Source organism: Ammospiza caudacuta, chromosome 37, assembly GCF_027887145.1.
Source record: "Ammospiza caudacuta isolate bAmmCau1 chromosome 37, bAmmCau1.pri, whole genome shotgun sequence".
In the NCBI taxonomy this organism is placed as follows: Eukaryota; Metazoa; Chordata; class Aves; order Passeriformes; family Passerellidae; genus Ammospiza; species Ammospiza caudacuta.
Genome location: NC_080629.1, coordinates 339344 through 362290, shown reverse-complemented (window position 1 = coordinate 362290; position 22947 = coordinate 339344). Strand labels below are relative to the sequence as shown.

Here is a 22947-nt window from a genome sequence, read left to right as displayed (position 1 = left end):
GTGGGTACCGAGGCACTTCCTCTAAAACCAGGAAGTTCTTATGTCCTCGCAGTGCTTTGTGGGTACCGAGGCGGAAGTTAAGTCCCAGTTTGGGCTCCCAGTGCTCCCAGTTTGGGCTCCCAGTTTGAGCTCCCAGTGCTCCCAGTTTGAGCTCCCAGTGCTCCCAGTTTGGGCTCCCAGTGCTCCCAGTTTGGGCTCCCAGTGCTCCCAGTCTGAGCTCCCAGTGCTCCCAGTTTGAGCTCCCAGTGCTCCCAGTTTGGGCTCCCAGTTTGAGCTCCCAGTGCTCCCAGTTTGGGCTCCCAGTGCTCCCAGTCTGAGCTCCCAGTGCTCCCAGTTTGGGCTCCCAGTGCTCCCAGTGTGGGCTCCCAGTGCTCCCAGTTTGAGCTCCCAGTGCTCCCAATTTGGGCTCCCAGTGCTCCCAGTTTGGGCTCCCAGTTTGGGCCCCGTCCCAATTAAATGGCGGAAATTCTTCCCGTATTGCATTGTGGGTAACGAGGCGGAAGCAACCCCCATTATTCCCGCAATGCGTTGTGGGTACCGAGGCACACCGACACTTCCTCACCCCGCGGTGCATTGTGGGTACCGAGGCGGAAGCAACCCTCTGCATTCCCGCACTGCATTGTGGGTACCGAGGCACTCCTTATCTCTACACCTGAGACAGGTGCGCGGCCACGCCCAAACCAGTCCCAAACCAGTCCAAACCAGTACAAACCGGTCCGGAAGCGCAGCCATGGCGGCGCTGGCGCTCGCGGTGGCGCTCGGGGCGGTTTCGGCCGCGCTCGGGGGGGTTTTGGTGGCCGCCATTGCCCGCAGGGCCTCGGCAGGGCCCAAATTGGCGGTGCCGGGAAAGGCGGTGGCGCACAGGGGAGGTGAGAGGGGCGGGGCTTAAAAAAGGGGCGGGGCGAGGCTTAAAAATCAGGGGGCGGGGTTGAAGGGGAGGGGCGGGGTTTAATGAGGGGCGGGGCTGAAGGGGAGGGGCGAGGGGGGGGAGGGGTTTGGGGGTGGGGGAGGGGAAGGGGTTAAAGGAAATGGGTTGAGGGGGTGGGGCTAAAATGGGGGCGGGGTTAAGGAGGAGGGGCGGGGCTAAAGGGAGGGGGCGGGGTTAAAGGGGAAGGGGCGTGGCTAGAGGGAGGGGGCGGGGTTAAAGCGGAAGGGGATGGGTGGGGAGGGGCTTGGGAAATTGGGGGAGGGGATTTGGAGAGGGGGCGGGGCTAAACGGGAGGGGGCGGGGCCTAAAAGGATGGGGAGGGGTTAAGGGAAAGGGGGTGGAGCTAAAGGGGAGGGGATTAGGGAGGGGGAGGAGCTTGGGAAATTGGGGGCGGGGTCTGGGGGATGGGAAAATGGGCGGGGAAGAGCGGGAGAGGGGGCGGGGCTAAAGAGGAGGGGGCGGGGTTGAAGGAGAGTGGGAGGGGCTAAATGGGAGGGGCTTGGACGAGGGGGAGGGTCTTGGAGGCAAAGAGGAACCAATGAAGGCCCTAATTAGCGTTAATGAACCTAAATTAGCGCTAATTAACCCTTAATTAGCCCTCATCAGGCCTAATTAACCCTTACAGGTGCCGGGGAGCGGATCGAGAACACCATGGAGGCCTTTGAGCAGTGAGACCACGCCCCCTTTCCCCTTGGACACGCCCCCTTTTGACCCCTCCCCATTTTCTTAAAGGGCCAGCACCACCACAGAATTCGGCTCCGCCCCCTTCCAACCACTGCCACGGGGACCACGCCCCCTTTTCTCTTGGCCCCGCCCCTTTCATGGTGTCTGAGGGATATAATTGTCCGTAGATCAAAGCCCCGCCCCCTTTTCTTTGGCGACGCCCCTCCACCACCTATGAGCTCTCTAATTAGCTGACTATTAAGCCACGCCCCTTTTATTTTTGCCCCGCCCTCTCCACCAGCTCTGGGCTCTCCCATTGGCTGTATCTCTTTACCCCGCCCCCTTTCGTGTTGCCACGCCCCCACCTGGTATTCCAATGGGTCAATAGCTAAGCCCCGCCCCCTTTTCTTGTGGCCACGCCCCCTCCACTGCCTGTCACCTATTTTAATGGGTCAATATCTAAGCCCCGCCTCTTTTTATTGTGGCCACGCCCCCTCCACTGCCTTGCTGCTATATTAATGCTTCAATATCAAAGCCCCGCCCCCTTTTATATGGCCACGCCCCCTCCACTGCCTTCCACCTATTTTAAAGATTCAATATCTAAGCCCCGCCCCCTTTTATATGGCCACGCCCCCTCCACTGCCTCCCACCTATTTTAAAGATTCAATATCTAAGCCCCGCCCCTTTTCTATGGCCACGCCCCCGCCCCAATGTCGGAGGGCTGTGATTGCCCGTCTATCTAAGCCCCGCCCCCTTTTATTGTGGCCACGCCCCCTCCGCTGTTTTCAGCTGCGTCAATGGGTCGCTCGCTAAGCCCCGCCCCCTTTTTTCCTTGGCCCCGCCCCCAGCGCGGTGTCCGAGGGCTGCGATTGGCTGGAGCTGGACGTGCGCCGCACCCGCGACGGCGTCGTCGTCGTCTGCCACGACCGGGACCTGTCGCGACAGAGCGGCCGCCATCTTGACGTCACCCAGACCGATTACAAGGTTAATTAATTAATGATTAATTAGGGGTAATTAAGGGGAATAACGGGGTTGGGGTTGATTAGGGCTTGGTTAATGGCGGTAATGGGGAAAGGGGAGTCAATTAGCGTGAGTTAATTAGCGATTTGTGAGAGTTCGGGGTAATTAATGGGTGTTGGTGGTAATTAGCGGTAATTAATGATAATTAATCATAATTAACAGACCGTGTTTTGGTATCAGTTTTAATTTACTCCAGAATTAAACGCGTAATTAACGCTAATTAACGTTAATTAACCACTAAGTAACCTTTTAAAACCATAATTAATCCCTAATGAACTTCTAATTCACCGTAATTAAGCATTAATTAATCAAAATCGACCAATAATTAACCCAAATTAAGCCCTAATTAACGCCAATTTAATTATCCCTCCCCCCAGGACCTGCCCCCGTACCAGAGCCCCCTGGAGGTGACGTTTTCGCCAGGTGACAAAAAATTTGGGAATTTCGGGAAAATTTGGGAATTTTTGGATCAAAAAAAGAGAAAAAATGGGAAATTTTGGGAAAAAAATCACTTCAAAAACGAATTTTGAGAAATTTTGTCTTCAGGAATGGGATTTTTGGAGGAAAAATGGGAATATTTGGGCCAAAACTTGAGAATTTTGGGGAAAATTTGGGTTAAGAACCGGACATTTTGTCAAGGAAAAATTGAATTTTTTGGTGATTTTGGGTGGAAAAATGAGAATGATCTGGAAATTTTGGTGAAAAAAATGGGAGTTCTGGGGAAATATGGGTTTAAAAATGGGGAGTTTGGGAATTTTTGTGGCAAATCAGGGAATTTTGGGCGGAAAACTGAGAATTTTTAGGTGAATTTGGGTGGGAAAACGAGATTTTTTTGGGTGAAAAAATGGGAATTTTGCGGGGGATTTTAGGGCAGAAAAATGAGAATTTTGGGGGATTTTGGGTTTCAAATTTGGAATTTTGGGAATTTGGGGCCAACTCTCCCCTCCCCCACCCCCAAAATTTCAAAAATTCCCAAAAATTCCCAAAAATTTCCCCAAATTTCCATTTTTAACCCCAAAATGCCCTGGTTTTTTGGCTTGGGGGCGTGGCCTAAGGGAGTGTAGCCCCGCCCACCCCTCCTAAGCCACGCCCACACACAAAGTCCCGCCCCCATTTAAGCCCCGCCCCCTTTCAGGCTCTTTTTCCTCGGGCTGCGATCGCCGAATCCCCCGATTGGTCGACGTCTTTCAGCGCTTCCCGCGGCAGCCAATGAGCATCGAGGTCAAGGACGACGACGATGACCTCATCAATGAGGTCACAAAAGGGGGCGGGGCTTAGGGAGGAGAGGACTTGGGGCATTTTCAGGGAATTTTGGGTCATTTTGGGGTAATTTTTTGCCATTTTTCGCCCTTTTTGGGTAATTTTGATCATTTTTTGACCCTTTTAGACAATTTTTGGATAATTTTGGCAATTTTGTGTCAATTTCAGTGGTTTTTTTAAATTTCTGGGTCTTTTGGGGTAATTTTCGATCATTTTAAGGCATTTTCGGGTCTTTATTTTGCCCATTTTTTTGGAAATTTTTTGTCTTTTTTGGGTCATTTTTGGATCACATTTTTGGCACTTTTGCGATCAAATTTTTTCAATTTTGGGATATATTTTTGGGCCATTTTGAGTTGGTTTTGGGGTCATTTTTAGGGTCATTTTTTGGGCCATTTTTGGGCCATTTTTGGGTCAGTTTTGGGCCATTTTTGGGCCATTTTTGGGTCACTTTTGGGTCATTTTTCCCCCATTTTCCCACCCCCAGGTGGCCTCCCTGGTCCGGAGCTTCGACCGCGCCCCCATCACCCTCTGGGCCTCGTTCCGCGAGCGCATCCTCAGCAAATGCCGCCGAGCCGTGAGCCCCTCCCCCACCCCGAGCCCCTCCCCCACCCCTCCATCACCCCCTCCGCCCCTCCCCCACCTCACGGCCAAAAAAAACCCGGCGAAAAAAGGGTTAAAACCGGATTTTTGGCGATTTTTTACAATTTTTTGGAAGGTTTTGGAGGTTTTTAACCCAAAATTTGGGAGGTTTGAGGTGGGGGAGGGGCAGAAGCGACTCAGGCCCCTCCCCCACCTCCTCAGCCCCTCCCCCACCTCACGGCCAAAAAAAACCCGGCGAAAAAAGGGTTAAAAATGGAATTTTGGCGATTTTTAAGCAATATTTGGTGATTTTTGACGATTTTTTGAAGATTTGGGGTTTTTTTAACCCAAAATTTTGGAGGTTTCGGGGTGGGGGAGGGGCAGGGCTGGTTCAGGCTCTTCCTCCACCTCAAAGCCAAAAAAGAAAAAAAAAACCCGGCGAAAAAAGGGTTAAAAATGGATTTTTTGGGTGGAAAAATCGGAATTTTGGGGAATTTGGGGATAAAAAAATGGGAATTTTGGGCAATTCTGGTCAGATTTGATGCGGAAAAATGGAAATTTTGGGAATTTTTATGGACAAAAGAATTTTGGGAGTTTTTATGGGGGGGGGAAAGTGAAATTGTGGGAATTTGGAGAGGAAAAAAGGGAATTTTGGGAAATTTGGAGAAGAAAAAAGGGAATTTTGGGAAATTTGAAGAGAAAAAAGGGAATTTTGGGAAATTTGAAGAGAAAAATCGGAATTTTGGGTGGAAATTCTGGAATTTTGGGATAATTTGGGGGAAATTTTGTGGAATAATGGGAATTTTCAAAGAAAAATGGGAATTTTGGTCAGTTTTTTGGGTGGAAACTGAGAAATTTGGGGGATTTTGAGGAGAAAAATGGGAATTTTGGGTGGAAAATGGGGAATTTTGGGAAATTGAAGGAGAAAATTTAAATTTGGGGGGAATTTTGGGGTGGAAAAATGGGAAATTTGGGGAAATTTGGGGTTAAAAATTGGGAATTTGGGGATTATGTTGGGTGGAAAATGGGAAATTTGTGGAAATTTTGGGTTAAAAATTGGGAATTTGTGGAAATTTTGGGTTAAAAATCGGGAATTTGGGGATTATGTTGGGTGGAAAATGGGAAATTTTGGGAAATTTTTGTTTAAAAATTGGGAATTTGTGGAAATTTTGGGTTAAAAATTGGGAATTTGGGGATTTTTTGGTGGTGGAAAATGGGAAATTTTGGGAAATTTTGGTTAAAAATCGGGAATTTGGGGATTATTTTGGCGTGGAAAAATGGGGATTTGGGGCAATTTGCGCCGATTTGTGGTGGGGAAAACTGCGAATTTTGGTTGCAAAAAATGCGGATTTGGGGGAATTTCGGGGGGTTAAAAACCCCGCGAATTTTGCGAGTTTTTCACTGGGGGGGAAATGGGAATTTTGAGGAATTTCGGGCAATTTTAGGGTGGGGAAAATTGGGGATTATTTGGGTGAAAAAACGTGAAAAAATCGGATTTTTTTTGAATTTAACGCGATTTTCGCCGGGTTTTTTTTAACTTATCGGGGTGGGGGTTGGGCAGGGCCCCCTCCCCCAGGGTTTAACCCTTTCCTGAGCGGTTCCCCTCCCCCCCCGCAGCACCCGGAGATGCCGTTCTGTTTCTCGCTGGAGCGGGGGCTGCTGGCGCTGCTGCTCTGGTACCTGGGGCTGCTCCCGCGGCTGCCGCTGGGCGAGGCCGCGCTGCTCTTCCCGCTGCCCTCCATCATCAACCGGTGCGGCCCCTCCCCCACCCCGCCGGGAAAAAAAAAAAACCAAAAAAAACCAAAAAAAACCCAAAAAAACAAAAAAAAACCCGGCGAAAAAAGGGTTAAAAACGGATTTTTGGCGAATTTTTTGCGATTTTTTTTTGCGATTTTTAAAAATTTTTGGGGGGTTTTTGTAAGGGAAAATTTGGGGTGGGGGATGGGCAGAGTGGGTTCGGGTTCCTTTTTGGGGCAAGAGCAAAAAAACAAAAAAAAAACCCGGCGAAAAAAGGGTTAAAAATGGATTTTTGGCGATTTTTTTGCGATTTTTTGGTGATTTTTTTGCGGTTTTTTTGGGAAATTTTTGAGGCAAAATTTGGGGGTGGGGGATGGGCAGAGTGGGTTCGGGTTCCTTTTTGGGGCAAGAGCAAAAAAACAAAAAAAAAACCCGGCGAAAAAAGGGTTAAAAATGGATTTTTGGCGATTTTTTTGCGATTTTTTGGTGATTTTTTTGCGGTTTTTTTGGGAAATTTTTGAGGCAAAATCTGGGGGTGGGGGATGGGCAGAGTGGGTTCGGGTTCCTTTTTGGGGCAAGAGCAAAAAAACAAAAAAAAAACCCGGCGAAAAAAGGGTTAAAAACGGATTTTTGGCGAATTTTTTTTCGATTTTTTTGGTGATTTTTTTGCGGTTTTTTTGGGGAATTTTTGAGGCAAAATCTGGGGGTGGGGGATGGGCAGAGTGGGTTCGGGTTCCTTTCTCGGGAAGAGCAAAAAAAACCCGATTAAAAAAGGGTTAAAAATGGATTTTTGGCGAATTTTTTGCGATTTTTAAATTTTTTTTTGTTGTTTTTTTTTTTTCTGATTTTTGTTTTGTTTTGTTTTGTTTTTTTGGGGAGCTTTTACTTAAAATTTTGGGGGTTTTTGAAGGTGGGGGAGGGGCCGAAATCCAAGGCGGCCCTCCTCCACCTCGAGACCAGAAAAAAAACCCGGCGAAAAAAGGGTTAAAAACGGACTTTTGGCGATTTTTTTGCGATTTTTTTTGTGATTTTTTGCGATTTTTTTTAAATTTTTTGGGGTTTTTGTGAGGGAAAATTTGGGGGTGGGGGATGGGCGGAGTGGGGTCGGGTTCCTTTTTTGGCCAAGAGGAAAAAAACAAAAAAAAACGGTAAAAAAAGGGTTAAAAACGGATTTTTGGCAAATTCTTTGCGATTTTTTTAAAATTTTTTTGTTGTTGTTTGGTTTTTTTTTAAATCTTTTTTTTTTTTTTAATTTTGGGGAGTTTTTACTTAAAATTTTGGGGGCATTTGAGGGTGGGGGAGGGGCCGACATCAAAAGGGAGTCAGGGATGGATTGGTTGTGGGCGGGGCTAAAGGGATGGGGCGGGGCTAAAGGGAGGAATGACTATTTAAAAGGGGGCGTGGCTAAAGGGATGGGGCGGGGCTAAAGAGATGAATTGGTATTTTAAAGGGGGTGTGGCTAAAAGGATGGGGCGTGGCAAATGGGCCGCATAGGTATTAAAAAGGGGGCGTGGCTAAAGGGATGGGGCGGGGCTAAAGGGATGAATGGATATTAAAAAGGGGGCGTGGCTAAAAAGACAGGGCGGGGCTAAAGGGATGAATGGGTATTAAAAAGGGGGCGTGGCTAAAAGGACAGGGCGGGGCTAAACGCCTGCATGGGTATTTTAAAGGGGGTGTGGCTAAAAGGATGGGGCGTGGCAAATGGGCTGCATGGGTATTTAAAAGGGGGCGTGGCTAAAGGGATGGGGCGTGGCAAATGGGCTGCATGGGTATTTTAAAGGGGCGTGGCTAAAAGCATGGGGCGTGGCTAAAGGGATGCTTGGGTATTTAAAAGGGGGCGTGGCTAAAGGGATGGGGCGTGGCTAAAGGGAGGAATAGGCATTAAAAGGGGCGTGGCTAAAAGGATGGGGCGTGGCAAATGGGCCACATGGGTATTAAAAAGGGGGCGTGGCTAAAGGGATGGGGCGGGGCTAAAGATGGAGTTGGGAAGGGGCTAAAGGATGGGGCGGGGTTAAATGGAGGGAGGCGGGGCTAAAAATGGGGGCGGGGTTAAAGACAGGAGGTGGGGATGGGTGTGGGCGGGGCTGAGAGAATGGGGCGGGGCTAAAGAGATGGAGGAGGAGCTAAAGGTGTGGGCGTGGCTAAAGGGAGGGGGTGGGGCTTAAAATAACATGGAGCTGAAATTAAGGAGTGGGGGCGGAGCTTAAGGAAAGGGGCGTGGCTAAAATGTGGAGGCGTGGCTAAATGGGACATGGGGGTAAAGGGAAGGGGCGTGGCTAAAAGCATGGGGGCGTGGCAAAATGAGCGAGTGTGGGAGACGGGGCGGGGCTAAATGAAGGTGGGCGGGGCTAAAATAACAGGGGTGTGGCCAAAGGGATAGGGCGTGGCTAAACGACCGGGCATGTGCAAAAGGGGCGGGGCTAAAGCGACAGAAGGCATATTTAATGAAGTGGGCGTGGCTTAACCGAACTGGGCGTGGCTTTCAGTGTGACTGGGCGTGGTCAGAGCCGTGTGGGCGTGGCTCTGACCCCTCCCCCCTCCTCCCCCAGGACGTATTTTCCCCTCCCCCGCGGCCCGGCCGGACACGCCCTGAGCAAGATGGCGGCCTGGTGAGCGGGGGAGGGGCGGTGTCACTTTGGGGTCACTCAGGGGTCACTCAGGGGTCACTCAGGGGTCAGAGGTCACTCACCGGTCACTCTGCCCCTCCCCCAGGGTCGTGCTCCGCCCCAAACTCCTGAAGCACCTCAAGAGCCGCGGGCTGCAGGTGAGGGGGCGTGGCCAACAAAAAAGGGGGCGTGGCCAGATGAAAAGGGGCGTGGCCAGGGAGGGGGTGGGGTCAGGGGAGGGGGAGGGGCCAAAAAAAGAAAATCGGGAGGGGTCAAAATGCAAATTAGGGGTGGGGAGGGTCTAAAAATGTAGATTTGGTTGAGGGGAGGGGCTAAATATGCAAATTTGGGTCTGGGGAGGGGCTACAAGTGACAATTTGGGGGAGGGGTCAAATTTTCCAATTTTGGGGTAAAAAATGCAAATTTTGAGATGGGGAGCGGCTAAAAATGCAAATTCGGTGGGAGGAGCCAAATCTTTCCTTTTTGGGGGCTGAAATGCAAATTTGGAACTCGGGGGCGTGGCCAAAATCGCAAATTTGGCAGTGGGGGAGGGGCTATAAGTGAGAATTTTGGGGGAGGGGCCAAATTTTCCTTTTTTTGGGGTTAAAATTTTAAATTAGGGATGGGGGAGGGGCCAAAAATCCCAAATTTGGGGTGGGGGAGGGGCCAAATTTTTCCCTTTTTTAGGGTTAAAAATTCAGAATTTTAGGGTGGGGGGGAGGGGCTAAAATCGCCAATTTTGGGTCCAAATCTTCAATTTTGTGGTGGGGGAGGGGCCAAAATTTTGTGGGAGGGGCCAAAATTCAAATTTCGGCGTGGGGGGAGGGGCAAATCCGCCATTTTTTAACCCCAAAATCTCCGCTTTTCGACCTAAAACATCCGGGTTTTCGCTGTGGGGGAGGGGCTTGGGGGAGGGGGAGGGGTTTAGGTCCCAAGCCACGCCCCCACGCCAAGCCCCGCCCCCTCCAGGTGTGGCTGTGGGTGCTGAACGAGGAGCGCGACTTTGCGGAAGCCTTCGGCCTCGGCGCCACCGGAGTCATCACCGACTACCCCGGGAGGCTCCGGAAGTTCCTGGAGGGCCACGCCCACTCCCCAGAAGGCCACGCCCACTCCCCAGAAGGCCACGCCCCCAGCCAGGGGGGAGAGAAGGAAAAAGGGGAAAAAAAGAAATAAAAATGGCAAAAAAATGGAATAAAAATGGCAAAAAAAGGGAATAAAAACGGCTTAAAAATGGAATCAAGAATGACAAAAAAATCGTTCAAAACTGGTCCCAAAATGACCAAAAAATGTCCAAAATTTGATTTTAAAATGAGCCAAAAATGGGCCCAAAATGGCTTAAAGAAGGACCAAAAAATGGTCCCAAAAATGACCCAGAAATTGGGTTACAAATGACCCAGAAATGACCCTAAAATATCCAAAATATGGCCCAAAAAATGACCCAAAAATTGACCTAAAAAAGAGCCTAAAATGTAAAAAAAAAAAAAAATTACCCTAAAGTGACCCCAAAAATGACCCAAAAAAGACCAAAAATTATTCAAAATTTGTCCTAGAATTACCCCCAAAAACGTAAAAAAAAGACCAAAAAATTACTCCAAAATTACCCAAAAATGGCCCAACAAATTAATCAAAAATGGCCCCAAAATGTCCCAAAAATTGGGTTAAAAATGACTCAGAAATTATCCCAAAATGATCCATAAAATGAACCAAAAATGACCAAAAAAATGACCAAAAAATGAACACAAATATGCCCCAAAATGACCCAAAAAATGACCCAAAATTGACAAAAAAGAACCCAAAAATGACTCCAGAAATGCCCCAAAAATGACCAAAAAAGGCCCAATAATGACCCCAAAAATGGCCAAAAATGACAAAAAAAGATTCAATATTTGTCCTAAAATCACTCCCAAAAATGTAAAAAGCATGACCAAAAATGACCCAAAAATGGACTCCAAAAATGACCGAAAAATGGACCTCAAAATGACTCAAAAATGACCAAAAAATGAACCAAAAAAGACCCAAAAAATGACAAAAAAGACGAAAATTTTTCTCTGAAAACGGCACCAAAAATGACCGAGGAAATGCCCCCAGAAATGGGCAAAAAAGCCCCAAAATTACCCAAAAATTGGCCCAAAAATGACCGAAGAAATGCCCCAAAATTACCCAAAAATTGGCCCAAAAATGACCAAAAAAAAAAAAAAATTCAAAATTTGTCCTAAAATTTATCCCCAAAAATGACCCAAAAAAAGACCAAAAATGACCCAAAAAATGACAATAAAGACGAACATTTTTCTCTGAAAACGGCACCAAAAATGACCGAAGAAATGGCCCCAGAAATGGCCAAAAAAGCCCCAAAATTACCCAAAAATTGGCCCAAAAATGACCAAAAAAAAAAAAAAATTCAAAATTTGTCCTAAAATTTACCCCCAAAAATGACCCAAAAAAAGACCAAAAATGACCCAAAAATGGACAAAAATTTGTCCCCCAAATGTGCCCCGAGCTGCCCCTCCCCCACCCCAGTCCGTGCTGGGTGTGGGGGGAGGGGCGGGTGGGGGAGGGGCCGCCCTTCCCCCCCCCCCCCTTGGGTCCATCGGGGTCACCCCGGGTGGGGGAGGGGATTTGGGGGTGGGGGAGGGGCTCAGAGTGGACTTTGAGGGGTGGGGGAGGGGATTTAGAGAGTGGGGGAGGGGCTTAAAAGGAGGTGGGGGAGGGGCTTGAGGGGTCCCAGAAGGGTGGGGGGAGGGGCTCGAGGGGGGATTTAGGGGGGTGGGGGGTGGGGGAGGGGGCTCGGGATGGACTTTGAGGGGTGGGGGAGGGGCTCAAAGGGTGGGGGAGGGGCTTGAGTGGTCCAGGGAGTGGGGGAGGGGCTCAAAACGGACTTTTGGGGGGGTGGGGGGGAGGGGATTGAGGGGGGTTCAAGGGGTGGGGGAAGGGCTGGGAACGGACTTTGAGGGGTGGGGGGAGGGGCTTAAAAAGAGCTTCAGGGGTGGGGGCGGGGTCCAAGGGGTGGGGGAGGGGCTCAGAACGAACTTTGAGGGGTGGGGGAGGGGTCCAAGGGGTGGGGGAGGGGCTCAGAATGAACTTTGAGGGGTGGGGGAGGGGTCCAAGGGGTGGGGGAGGGGCCCTGGAGGGGATTTAGGCGCGATCCGCGGGTGGGGGAGGGGATTGAGAGGGTGGGGGGAGGGGATGGCGGCTCCCGGAGCGGACCCCTGGGATCTGGGGGTGATCGGGGGGTACTTCCTGCTCGTCATGGCCGTGGGGCTCTGGGTAAGGAACCCCCAAAATCCCCCTCGAAAAAATTAAATTAAAAAAAAAAAAAAAACAAAATCACCTCAAAATCCCCCGAAAATCAACCCCAAAATTCACCCTGAAAATTCGCTCCAAAAATCAAAAAAATAAAAAAAATCACCTCACGATCCCCCGAAAAATCAACCCCAAAATTCACCCTGAAAATTCGCTCCAAAAATCAAAAAACAAAAAAAAATCATCACCCCAAAATCCTGGAAAATCATCCCCAAAATTCACCCTAAAAACCCCAAAAATTTTTTAAAAATCACCCCAAAACTTCACCCCAAAAAAACCCCAAAAATTCACTCTGAAAATCCCGAAAAATCCACCCTAAAAAATCCCCGAATATCAAGATGGAAACCCCAAAAATTCCTCCCAAAAATCCTAAAAAATCACCCCAAAAAACCCCAATATTTCACCCTGAAAATCCCCAAAAAATCCACCTGGAAAATCCCCAAATCCTGGAAAATCAACCCAAAAAGTCAACCCTAAAAAATCACCCCAAATCCTGCAAATTTCCCTCAAAAATCACTCCAAAAAATTCCTAAAATCCTCCCTAAAAATCTCCAAAAATCCTGGATAATCAACCCAAAGATTCATTACAAAAATCCCTAAAAAATCCACCTGAAAAATCTCCAAATCCTGGAAAATCAACCCAAATATTCACCCTAAAAATCCCCCCCAAAAATCAACCTAAAAACCCCAAAAATCCACCCCAAAAACCCGAAAATCCTGAAAATTTACCCCAAAAAAATCACCCCCCAAAATACCAAAACCCGAAAATTCACCCTAAAAAATTCTCCCAAAAAATCAACTCCAAAACCCCCAAAAATTAAAAAAAATTCAACGTAAAAATCCTGCAAATCCACCTGGAAAATCACCCCAAAAATTCACCCTAAAAAATCCCAGAAATTTGCTCTAAAAATTCACCCTAAAAATCCCCAAAAAATCAATCTAAAACCCCCAAAAATTAAAAAAAAAATCCTCCCAAAAATCCACCAGAAAATCCCCAAAATCCTGGAAAATCACCCCAAAAATTTACTCTAAAAATCCCCAAAACATCCACTTGAAAAATCCCAAATTTCTGGAAAATCAACCCAAAATTTCACCCTAAAAAATCCCCCAAAATCCTTGAAATTCACCCCAAAAATTCACTCTAAAAATCCCCAAAAAAATCAACCTAAAACCCCCAAAACTTCCAAAAAAAACACCCCCAAAACCCCGAAAATCCACCCTAAAAATCCCCAAAATCTTGGAAAATCAACCCAAAAAATCACCCTAAAAAATTACCCCCCAAAAAATTTTTTAAAATTACCCCAAAACCACAAAAATCAAAAAAATTTACCCCCAAAAAATCACTCCAAAAATCCCAAAAGCACTCAGAAGTCAGCCCAAAAATTCATTCTAAAAATCCCAGAAAAATCAACTTTAAAACCACCCAAAATTCCAAAGAAATCAACCTAAAAATAAAAAAAAAATCACCCGAAAATCCACCCTAAAAATCCCCATAATACTGGAAAATCAACCCCCCAAAAAATCACTCTAAAATCCCCCAAAAAATCAACCGAAAAACCCCAAAATTTCCCCCTAAAAATCCCATAAAATCAACCCTAAAAAATCCCCAAATCCTGGAAATTTACCCCAAAAATTCACCCTAAAAAATCCTAAAAAATCACCCCAAAACCCCCAAAAATCCACCTTAAAAATCCCTCCAAAAATCTACCTGAAAAATCCCAAATATCAGGAAATCCACCCGAAAAATCCCAACACATCAACCTTAAAACCACCAAAATTTTTTAAAAAATCACTCCAAATATTCACCCTAAAAATCCCCCAAAAGTCCATACTGGTTTATGCTGGTCTGTACTGGTTTATACTGGTTTATACTGGTTTATACTGGTTTGTACTGGTTTAGAGTTGTGAGCTAGCAATCCAAGATGGCGGCCAAATAATGTAATCCAAGATGGCCACCAAGGACAGCGGCCAGATGGGACTGGGAGCACTGGTTTGTACTGGGAGGGCACTGGGAGGGGACTGGGAGGACACTGGGACAGCCCATACTGGTTTATACTGGTTTGTACTGGTTTGTACTGGTTTGGAGTGGTAAATGAGCTTGCAATCCAAGATGGCGGCCAAACAACGTAATCCAAGATGGCCGCCCAGTGAGTTATCTAAAATGGCTGCCAAGGACCAAGGACGGCAGCCAGGTGGGACTGGGAGCACTGGTTTATACTGGGAGGGCACTGGGAGGAAACTGGGAGGGAATCAGGACAGTCCATACTGGTTTATACTGGTCTGTACTGGTTTATACTGGTTTATACTGGTTTAGAGTTGTGAGTGAGCTAGCAATCCAAGATGGCCACCAAGGACAGCGGCCAGATGGGACTGGGAGCACTGGTTTATACTGGGAGGGCACTGGGAGGGGACTGGGACAGCCCATACTGGTTTATACTGGTTTATACTGGTTTGTACTGGTTTAGAGTGGTAAATGAGCTAGCAATCCAAGATGGCGGCCAAACAACGTAATCCAAGATGGGCGCCAAGTGAGTTATCTAAAATGGCTGCCAAGGACAGCGGCCAGATGGGACTGGGAGCACTGGTTTATACTGGGAGGGCACTGGGAGGAAACTGGGAGGGAATCAGGACAGCCCATACTGGTTTATACTGGTTTATACTGGTTTGTACTGGTTTATACTGGTTTATAATGCTAAGTGAGCTTGCAATCCAAGATGGCAGCCAAATAATGTAATCCAAGATGGCCGCCAAGGACAGCGGCCAGATGGGACTGGGAGCACTGGTTTGTACTGGGAGGGCACTGGGAGGAAACTGGGAGGGAATCAGGACAGTCCATACTGGTTTATACTGGTTTATACTGGTTTGTACTGGTTTATACTGGTTTATAATGCTAAGTGAGCTTGCAATCCAAGATGGCAGCCAAATAATGTAATCCAAGATGGCCGCCAAGGACAGCGGCCAGATGGGAATGGGAGCACTGGTTTGTACTGGGAGGGCACTGGGAGGGGACTGGGAGGACACTGGGACAGCCCGTACTGGTTTATACTGGTTTGTACTGGTTTATACTGGTTTGTACTGGTTTATACTGGTTTAGAGTGGTAAATGAGCTTGCAATCCAAGATGGCGGCCAAACAACGTAATCCAAGATGGCCGCCAAGTGAGTTATTTAAAATGGCCGCCAAGGACGGCAGCCAGGTGGGACTGAGAGCACTGGTTTATACTGGGAGGGCACTGGGAGGGGACTGGGAGGGAATCAGGACAGCCTATACTGGTTTATACTGGTTTGTACTGGTTTGTACTGGTTTGTACTGGTTTATATCACTAAGAGAGCTACCAGTCCAAAATGGCCACCAAGTGGATTATCCAAGATGGCCGCCAAGGATTGCATATTGGTTTATACTGGTTTATACTAATTTATACCGGTCCATACTGGTTCATATTGGTTTATACTGGTTTATACTGGTTTGTACTGGTTTGTACTGGTTTATACTGGTTTATACTGGTTTAAAATGCTAAGTGAGCTAGTAATCCAAGATGGCGGCCAAATAATGTAATCCAAGATGGCCGCCATGTGAGTTATCCAAAATGGCCGCCAAGGACGGCATACTGGTTTGCACTGGTTTATACTGGTTTGTACTGGTCCATACTGGTCTATACTGGTCTATACTGGTTTATACTGGTTTATACTGGTTTCTATGGATTTTTATGGGTTTTTTTTGGTCCATACTGGCTTGTACTGGTTTGTACTGGTCCATACTGGTCTATACGGGTCCATACTGGTCTATACTGGTCTATACTGGTCTATACTGGTCTATACTGGTTTCTATGGATTTTTATGGATTTTTACGGGGTTTTTTTGGTCTATACTGGTTTATACTGGTCTATACTGGTCCATATTGGTTTATACTGGTTCATACTGGTTTGTACTGGTCCATACTGGTCTATACTGGTCCATGCTGGTCCATACTGGTTTCTATGGATTTTAATGGATTTTTACAGGGTTTTTTTTGTCCATACTGGTTTGTACTGGTTTATACTGGTCCATACTGGTCCATACTGGTTTGTACTGGTTTGTACTGGTTTGTACTGGTCCATACTGGTCTATACTGGTTTATACTGGTCTATACTGGTTTCTATGGATTTTTATGGATTTTTATGGGGGTTTTTTGGTCCATACCGGTTTATACTGGTTTATACTGGTTTGTACCAGTCCATACTGGTTTGTACCGGTCCATACTGGTTTGTACTGGTCCATACTGGTCCATACTGGTTTATACTGGTCTATACTGGTTTCTATGGATTTTTATGGATTTTTACGGGGTTTTTTTTGGCCCATACTGGTTTATACTGGTCCGTACTGGTTTGTACCGGTCCATACTGGTTTGTACCGGTCCATACTGGTTTGTACTGGTCCATACTGGTCCATACTGGTTTATACTGGTCTATACTGGTTTCTATGGATTTTTATGGATTTTTACGGGGTTTTTTTGGTCCATACTGGTCCATACTGGTTTATACTGGTCCGTACTGGTCCATACTGGTCTATACTGGTTTCTATGGATTTTTATGGATTTTTACGGGGTTTTTTTGGCCCATACTGGTTTATACTGGTCCGTACTGGTTTGTACTGGTCCATACTGGTCCATACTGGTTTGTACTGGTCCCAGTCCCTGCGCAGGCGCGGTGGGCGGAGCCTCTCCGGGTATTTCCTGGCCGGACGCAGCATGAGCTGGGCCCCGGTGAGTGCCCAAACTGGTTGGAACTGGTTTGTACTGGGAGGGGACTGGGAGGGACTGGTTTGAACTGGTTTATACTGGTTTGAACTGGTTTTATACTGGTTTGAACTGGTTTTATACTGGTTTATACTGGGAGGGACTGGGAGGGAACTGGGAGGGAACTGGGAGGAACTGGTTTATACTGGTTTATACTGGGAATGGAGGGGTCACCTTGGGGTCACTCATTGGTCACTCAGGGTCACTCAGGGGTCACTCTGGGGGTCACTTTTGGGGTCACTTTGAGGTCAGTCAGGGGTCACTCATTGGTCACTTTTGGGTCACTTTGGGGTCATTTTTGGGGTCACTTTTGGGGTCACTCATTGGTCATTTAAGGGTCACTCATTGGTCACTCATTGATCACCTTGGGGTCACTCATTGGTCACTCATTGGTCACTTTGGGGTCACTCATTGGTCACTCATTGATCACCTTGGGGTCACTCATTGGTCACTCAAGGGTCACTCATGGGTCACTCTGGGGTCACTCATTGGTCTCTCATTGGTCACCTTGGGGTCACTCATTGGTCGCTTTGGGGTCACTCAAGGGTCACTCATTGGTCACTCATTGATCACCTTGGGGTCACTCATTGGTCACTCAAGGGTCACTCATGGGTCACTCTGGGGTCACTCATTGGTCTCTCATTGGTCACCTTGGGGTCACTCATTGGTCACTTTGGGGTCACTCAAGGGTCACTCATTGGTCACTCATTGATCACCTTGGGGTCACTCATTGGTCACTCTGGGGTCATTTTTGGGCCATTTTGGGGCCATTTTTGGTCAATGGTCACTCAGGGTCACTCATTGGTCGCTCAGGGGTCACCGTGGGATCATTTTGGGGTCACTTTTGGGTCACTTTTTGGTCACTTTGGGGCCATTTTTGGGGTCAGTCATTGGTCACTTAATGGTCACTTTGGGGTAATTTTGGGGTCACTCATTGGTCACTCATTGGTCACTCATTGGTCACTTTGGGGTCCCTTTTGGGTCATTTTTGGGGTCACTTTTGGGGTCACTCATTGGTCACTTATTGGTCACTCAGGGGTCACTCATTGGTCACTTTTGGGTCACTTTTGGGGTCATTTTTGGGCCATTTTGGGCCATTTTTGGTCACTTTTGGTCCCTTTCGGTCACTCATTGGTCACTCATTGGTCATTCATTGGTCACTCATTGGTCACCTTGGGGTAATTTTTGGGGTCACATTGAGGTCACTTTTGGGATCACTCAGTGGTCACTCAGGGGTCACTTTGGGGTCACTTTTGGTCCCTTTGGGGTCACCTTGAGGTCACTCCGGGGTCACTCATTGGTCCCTTTTGGTCACTTTGGGGTCACTTTGGGGTCGTTTTTGGGGTCACTCATTGGTCACTCAGGGGTCACTTGGGGTCACTCAGGGGTCATTTTTGGTCAGTTTTTGGTCACTTTGGGTCTGGTTTTGGGGTCATTTTGGGGGTCACCTTGAGATCAGTTTGGGGGTCACTTTTTGGTCCCTTTGTGGTCACTTTGGGGTCACTCAGGGGTCACTTCAGGGTCATTTTTGGGGTAATTTTTTGGGTCACTCAGGGGTCACTCATTGGTCATTCATTGGTCATTCATTGGTCACTCATTGGTCATTCATTGGTCATTCAGGGGTCATTCATTGGTCATTCATTGGTCACTCAGGGGTCACTCATTGGTCATTCATTGGTCATTCATTGGTCACTCAGGGGTCACTCATTGGTCATTCATTGGTCATTCATTGGTCATTCATTGGTCACTCAGGGGTCACTCATTGGTCATTCATTGGTCACTCATTGGTCATTCATTGGTCACTCAGGGGTCACTCATTGGTCATTCATTGGTCACTCATTGGTCACTCAGGGGTCGCTGAGGGATAACTTTGGGGTCACTTTGAGGTCACCTTGGGGTCACTCTGTGGTCATTTTGGGTCCATTTTGGGCCATTTTGGGGGATTTTTTTGGTCACTTTTCATCCCTTTGGGGCCATTATTTGGGTCACTTTGGGGCCACTCATTGGGGTCATTTTTGGTCCCGTTTGGTCATCTTGGGGTCATTTTTGGGGTCCTTTTTGGGGTCACTCATTGGTCACTCAGGGGTCACTCATTGGTCACTCAGGGGTCACTTTTGGAGATCTTTTTGGGTGATTTTTTGAGCATTTTTGGGGATTTTTGGGGCTGTGGTCGCTCAGGGGTCACTCAGGGGTCAGAGGTCACTCAGGGGTCACTCAGGGGTCACTTCTGGGGACATTTTGGGTCCATTTTTGGGGTCACTCATTGGTCACTCAGGGGTCACTTTTGGGGTCATTTTGGGTCCATTTTTAGCCATTTTGGGGTCATTTTTGGGGTCTTTTTGGGGTCACTTTTGGAGGTTTTTGGGTGATTTTTTTGGCATTTTTGGGAATATTTTTGCTGATTTTTTTTTGCATTTTTGGGGGGGATTTTTGGGGCTGTGGTCGCTCAGGGGTCACTCAGGGGTCAGAGGTCACTCTGGGGTCACTCATTGGTCACTCATTGGTCACTCAGGGGTCACTTCTGGGGTCATTTTGGGTCATTTTTGGGGTCACTCATTGGTCACTCATTGGTCACTCAGGTGTCACTCAGGGGTCACTTTTGGGGTAATTTTGGGTCCATTTTTGGCCATTTTGGGGTCATTTTTGGGGTCTTTTCGGGGTCACTTTTGGACATTTTTGGGTGATTTTTTTGGGCATTTTTGGGAATATTTTTGCTGATTTTTTTTTGCATTTTTGGGGGGATTTTTGGGGCTGAGGTCACTCAGGGGTCAGGGGTCACTCAGGGGTCACATTGGGGTCATTTTTGGGGTCACTTTTGGGGTCACTCATTGGTCACTCAGGGGTCACTCTGGGGTCACTCTGGGGTCACTTCTGGGGTCATTTTGGGTCCATTTTTAGCCATTTTGGGGTTATTTTTGGGGTCTTTTTGGGGTCACCTTGGGGTCACTCAGGGGTCACTTTTGGGGATTTTTTCGGCATTTTTGGGAATATTTTTGATGATTTTTTTTTGCATTTTTGGGGGGATTTTTGGGGCTGTGGTCGCTCAGGGGTCAGGGGTCACTCAGGGGTCACTCGGGTCACTTCTGGGGTCATTTTGGGTCCATTTTCAGCCATTTTGGGGTCATTTTTGGGGTCTTTTTGGGGTCACCTTGGGGTCACTCAGGGGTCACTTTTGGTCACTTCTGGGGTCATTTTGGGTCCATTTTTGGGGTCACTTTTGGGGTCACTCGGGGGTCACTCAGGGGTCACTTTTGGGGTCATTTCGGGTCCATTTTTAGCCATTTTGGGGTCATTTTTGGGGTCTTTTTGGGGTCACTTTTGGGGATTTTTTGGCATTTTTGGGAATATTTTGCTGGGTTTTTTTTGCATTTTTGGGGGGATTTTTGGGGCTGAGGTCGCTCAGGGGTCAGGGGTCACTCAGGGGTCACTTTTGGGGTCATTTTTGGGGTCACTTTTGGGGTCACTCATTGGTCACTCATTAGTCACTCAGGGGTCACTTTTGGGGTCACTTTTGAGGTCACTCATTGGTCACTCAGGGGTCACTTTTGGGGTAATTTTGGGTCCATTTTTAGCCATTTTGGGGTCATTTTTGGGGTCTTTTTGGGGATTTTTTGGGGATCTTTTTGGGTGATTTTTTGAGCATTTTTTTGGATTTTTGGGGCTGAGGTCGCTCAGGGGTCAGAGGTCACTCAGGGGTCACTCAGGGGTCACTTTCGTCCCCTCCCCAGGTGGGGGCGTCGCTCTTTGCCAGCAACATCGGCTCCGGGCACTTCGTGGGTCTGGCGGGGACGGGGGCGGCCGGAGGCATCGCCGTGGGAGGCTTCGAGTGGAGCGTGAGTGGCGACAGGCGGCGATATATCGCGATATGAGCCCCGATCTCGCGAGATGTCGCCTTATCACCCCTTAGATCGCCTCATATCGCGATATTTCCCTTGAAACCGTGATATATTGCGCTATATCGCACCCCGGATGGTTCCACGGCGATCAAACAGCGCCCCCTGCTGGTTCTGTCGCGATATTGCAGCCCCGGGGGTGGTTTGGGGATTTTTTTTTAGATTATTTTGGATTTTTTTTTTTTTTATTTTGGGGGTATTTTTAGATATTTTTTTAAAAAAGGAATTTTTTGGGGATATTTTGGGGATTTTAAAAGATTTTTTTGTTTTTCTTTTTGAGATTTTTTTTTGGAGAATTTTTGGAGATTTTTGGAGATTTTTTGGAGATTTTTTGGAGATTTTTTTTTTGACATTTCTTGGAGATTTTAGGAGATTTTTTGGGGATTTAAAAAAAATTTTAGGGATTTTTTTGGGAATTTTTTGAGCTTTTTTTGGAAAGTTTTTAGATTCTTTTGAGATTTTTTTTTTAAGATTTTTTTTTTTTAGATTTTTGGAGCCTTTTTCGGAGATTTTTTGAGGATTTTGGGGAGATTTTTTGAGATTTTTTTGAGATTTTTTAGATTTTTGGGGGGGGGATTTTTTGGATTTTTTTTCAGAACTTTTTGTAGATTTTTTGGGGTATTTTAGATTTTTTTTAGAATTTTTTTTATTTTTTGAGAATTTTTGGGGACTTTATTGAGATTTTTTCACTTTTTTTTTTTGAGATTTTTTTTTGGAGGTTTTTTTTTAGGATTTTTTTTTTTTTTTGAGATTTTTGGGGGGATTTTTTTGGGGGGGGATTTTTTTTTAATATTTATTTGGGATTGTTTTGGATTTTTCTTTTTACTTTTTTTTTTTTTTTTTTTTTTTTACCTTTTTGGTCCTATCGCGATATAACAGCGCCCCCTGCTAGTTCTATCGCGATATTGCACCCCCCGGTCGGTGCTGTCGCGATATCACCTCCCCTTACCGCGATATCAGCTCTCCCCCCGCCTTTGCCCCGCCCCTCATCTTAGGCCCCGCCCCCTATCGCGATCTGGCGCCGCCCCTATCGCGACATAACGGCCCTCCCCCCACCATCCAGGGCATGTTCATCGTGCTGCTGCTGGGCTGGGTGTTCGTGCCCATCTACATGAGAGCCGGGGTGAGACTGGGCTGTACTGGTTTGTACTGGTTTGTACTGGGAGGGAGCCGGGTTATACTGGTTTGTACTGGGAGGGAACTGGGATATACTGGGAGACGAACTGGGTTATACTGGTTTATACTGGGAGGGAGCTGGGTTATACTAGGAGGGAGCTGGGTTATACTGGGAGGAGACTGCGTTATACTGGTTTATACTGGGAGGGAACTGGGAATGGACTGGGAGGGAGCTGGGTTATACTGGGAGGGAACTGGGTTATACTGGGTTATACTGGGAGGGAACTGGGAGGGAACTGGGTTATACTGGGAGGGAACTGGGAGGGAAGTGGGTTATACTGGTTTATACTGGGAGGGAACTGGGTTATACTGGGAGGGAGCTGGGTTATACTGGGAGGGAAGTGGGTTATACTGGTTTATACTGGGAGGGGACTGGGTTATACTGGTTTGTACTGGGAGGGAGCTGGGTTATACTGGGAAGGAACTGGGTTATACTGGTTTATACTGGGAGGGAACTGGGTTATACTGGGAGGGAACTGGGTTATACTGGTTCATACTGGGAGGGACTGGGAATGGACTGGGATATACTGGGAGGCACTGGGAGGGGACTGGGAGGGACTGGGAGGGAACGGGAATATACTGGTTTATACTGGGATGGACTGGGAGGGAACTGGGAGGGACTGGGATGATACTGGGAAGGAACTGGGATATACTGGTTTATACTGGGATGGACTGGTTTATACTGGGATGGACTGGGCCAGACTGGTTTGTACTGGGAGGGACTGGGAGGAAACTGGGAATGGACTGGGTTATACTGGGATAGACTGGGAATGGACTGAGAGGGAACTGGGATATACTGGGAGGGAAGTGGGTTATACTGGTTTATACTGGGAGGGAACTGGGAGGGACTGGGTTATACTGGGAGGGGATCGGGACAAACTGGGAGGGAGCTGGGACAAACTGGTTTATACTGGTTTATACTGGGAATGAACTGGAGGGAATTGGGAATGGACTGGGATGGAGTTGGAGGGGAACTGGGAGGGACTGGGTTATACTGGTTTATACTGGGAGGG

At 47.4% G+C, this 22947-nt stretch overlaps 3 protein-coding genes across 3 annotated transcripts in view; all 3 read left to right on the top strand.

Annotated features, from left to right (window-relative positions):
- The window catches only part of SGF29 (SAGA complex associated factor 29), a 65921-nt gene that overhangs the window by 23150 nt on the left and 19824 nt on the right, over positions 1 to 22947 (top strand). The gene's annotated exons all lie outside the window — the stretch shown is intronic.
- On the top strand, positions 731 to 9973 carry GDPD3 (glycerophosphodiester phosphodiesterase domain containing 3). The gene is made up of 10 exons (XM_058823035.1): positions 731 to 869; positions 1554 to 1596; positions 2440 to 2575; positions 2989 to 3034; positions 3747 to 3865; positions 4356 to 4445; positions 6068 to 6201; positions 8737 to 8796; positions 8900 to 8951; positions 9763 to 9973. The coding sequence occupies exons 1-10, from the start codon at positions 731 to 733 to the stop codon at positions 9964 to 9966; spliced, it is 1023 nt and encodes a 340-aa protein (XP_058679018.1). The 3' UTR covers positions 9967 to 9973.
- Positions 12001 to 22947, top strand: part of LOC131570659 (sodium/glucose cotransporter 2-like) — a 30698-nt gene continuing 19751 nt past the window's right edge. The window contains exons 1-4 of the mRNA XM_058823030.1: positions 12001 to 12057; positions 16761 to 16832; positions 20594 to 20698; positions 21822 to 21881. Of these exons, the coding sequence (XP_058679013.1) occupies positions 12040 to 12057; positions 16761 to 16832; positions 20594 to 20698; positions 21822 to 21881 (255 nt within the window). The 5' untranslated portion in view covers positions 12001 to 12039. The remainder of the gene's footprint in view (positions 12058 to 16760; positions 16833 to 20593; positions 20699 to 21821; positions 21882 to 22947) is intronic.

Excerpts from the sequence above, each read along its gene's own strand:
- GDPD3 (XM_058823035.1), top strand. The coding sequence starts at position 731 with ATGGCGGCGCTGGCGCTCGCGGTGGCGCTCGGGGCGGTTTCGGCCGCG. Across the intron at positions 2,576-2,988 it reads TCACCCAGACCGATTACAAG|GACCTGCCCCCGTACCAGAG; the intron begins GTTAATTAATTA and ends CCCTCCCCCCAG. Across the intron at positions 6,202-8,736 it reads CTGCCCTCCATCATCAACCG|GACGTATTTTCCCCTCCCCC; the intron begins GTGCGGCCCCTC and ends CTCCTCCCCCAG.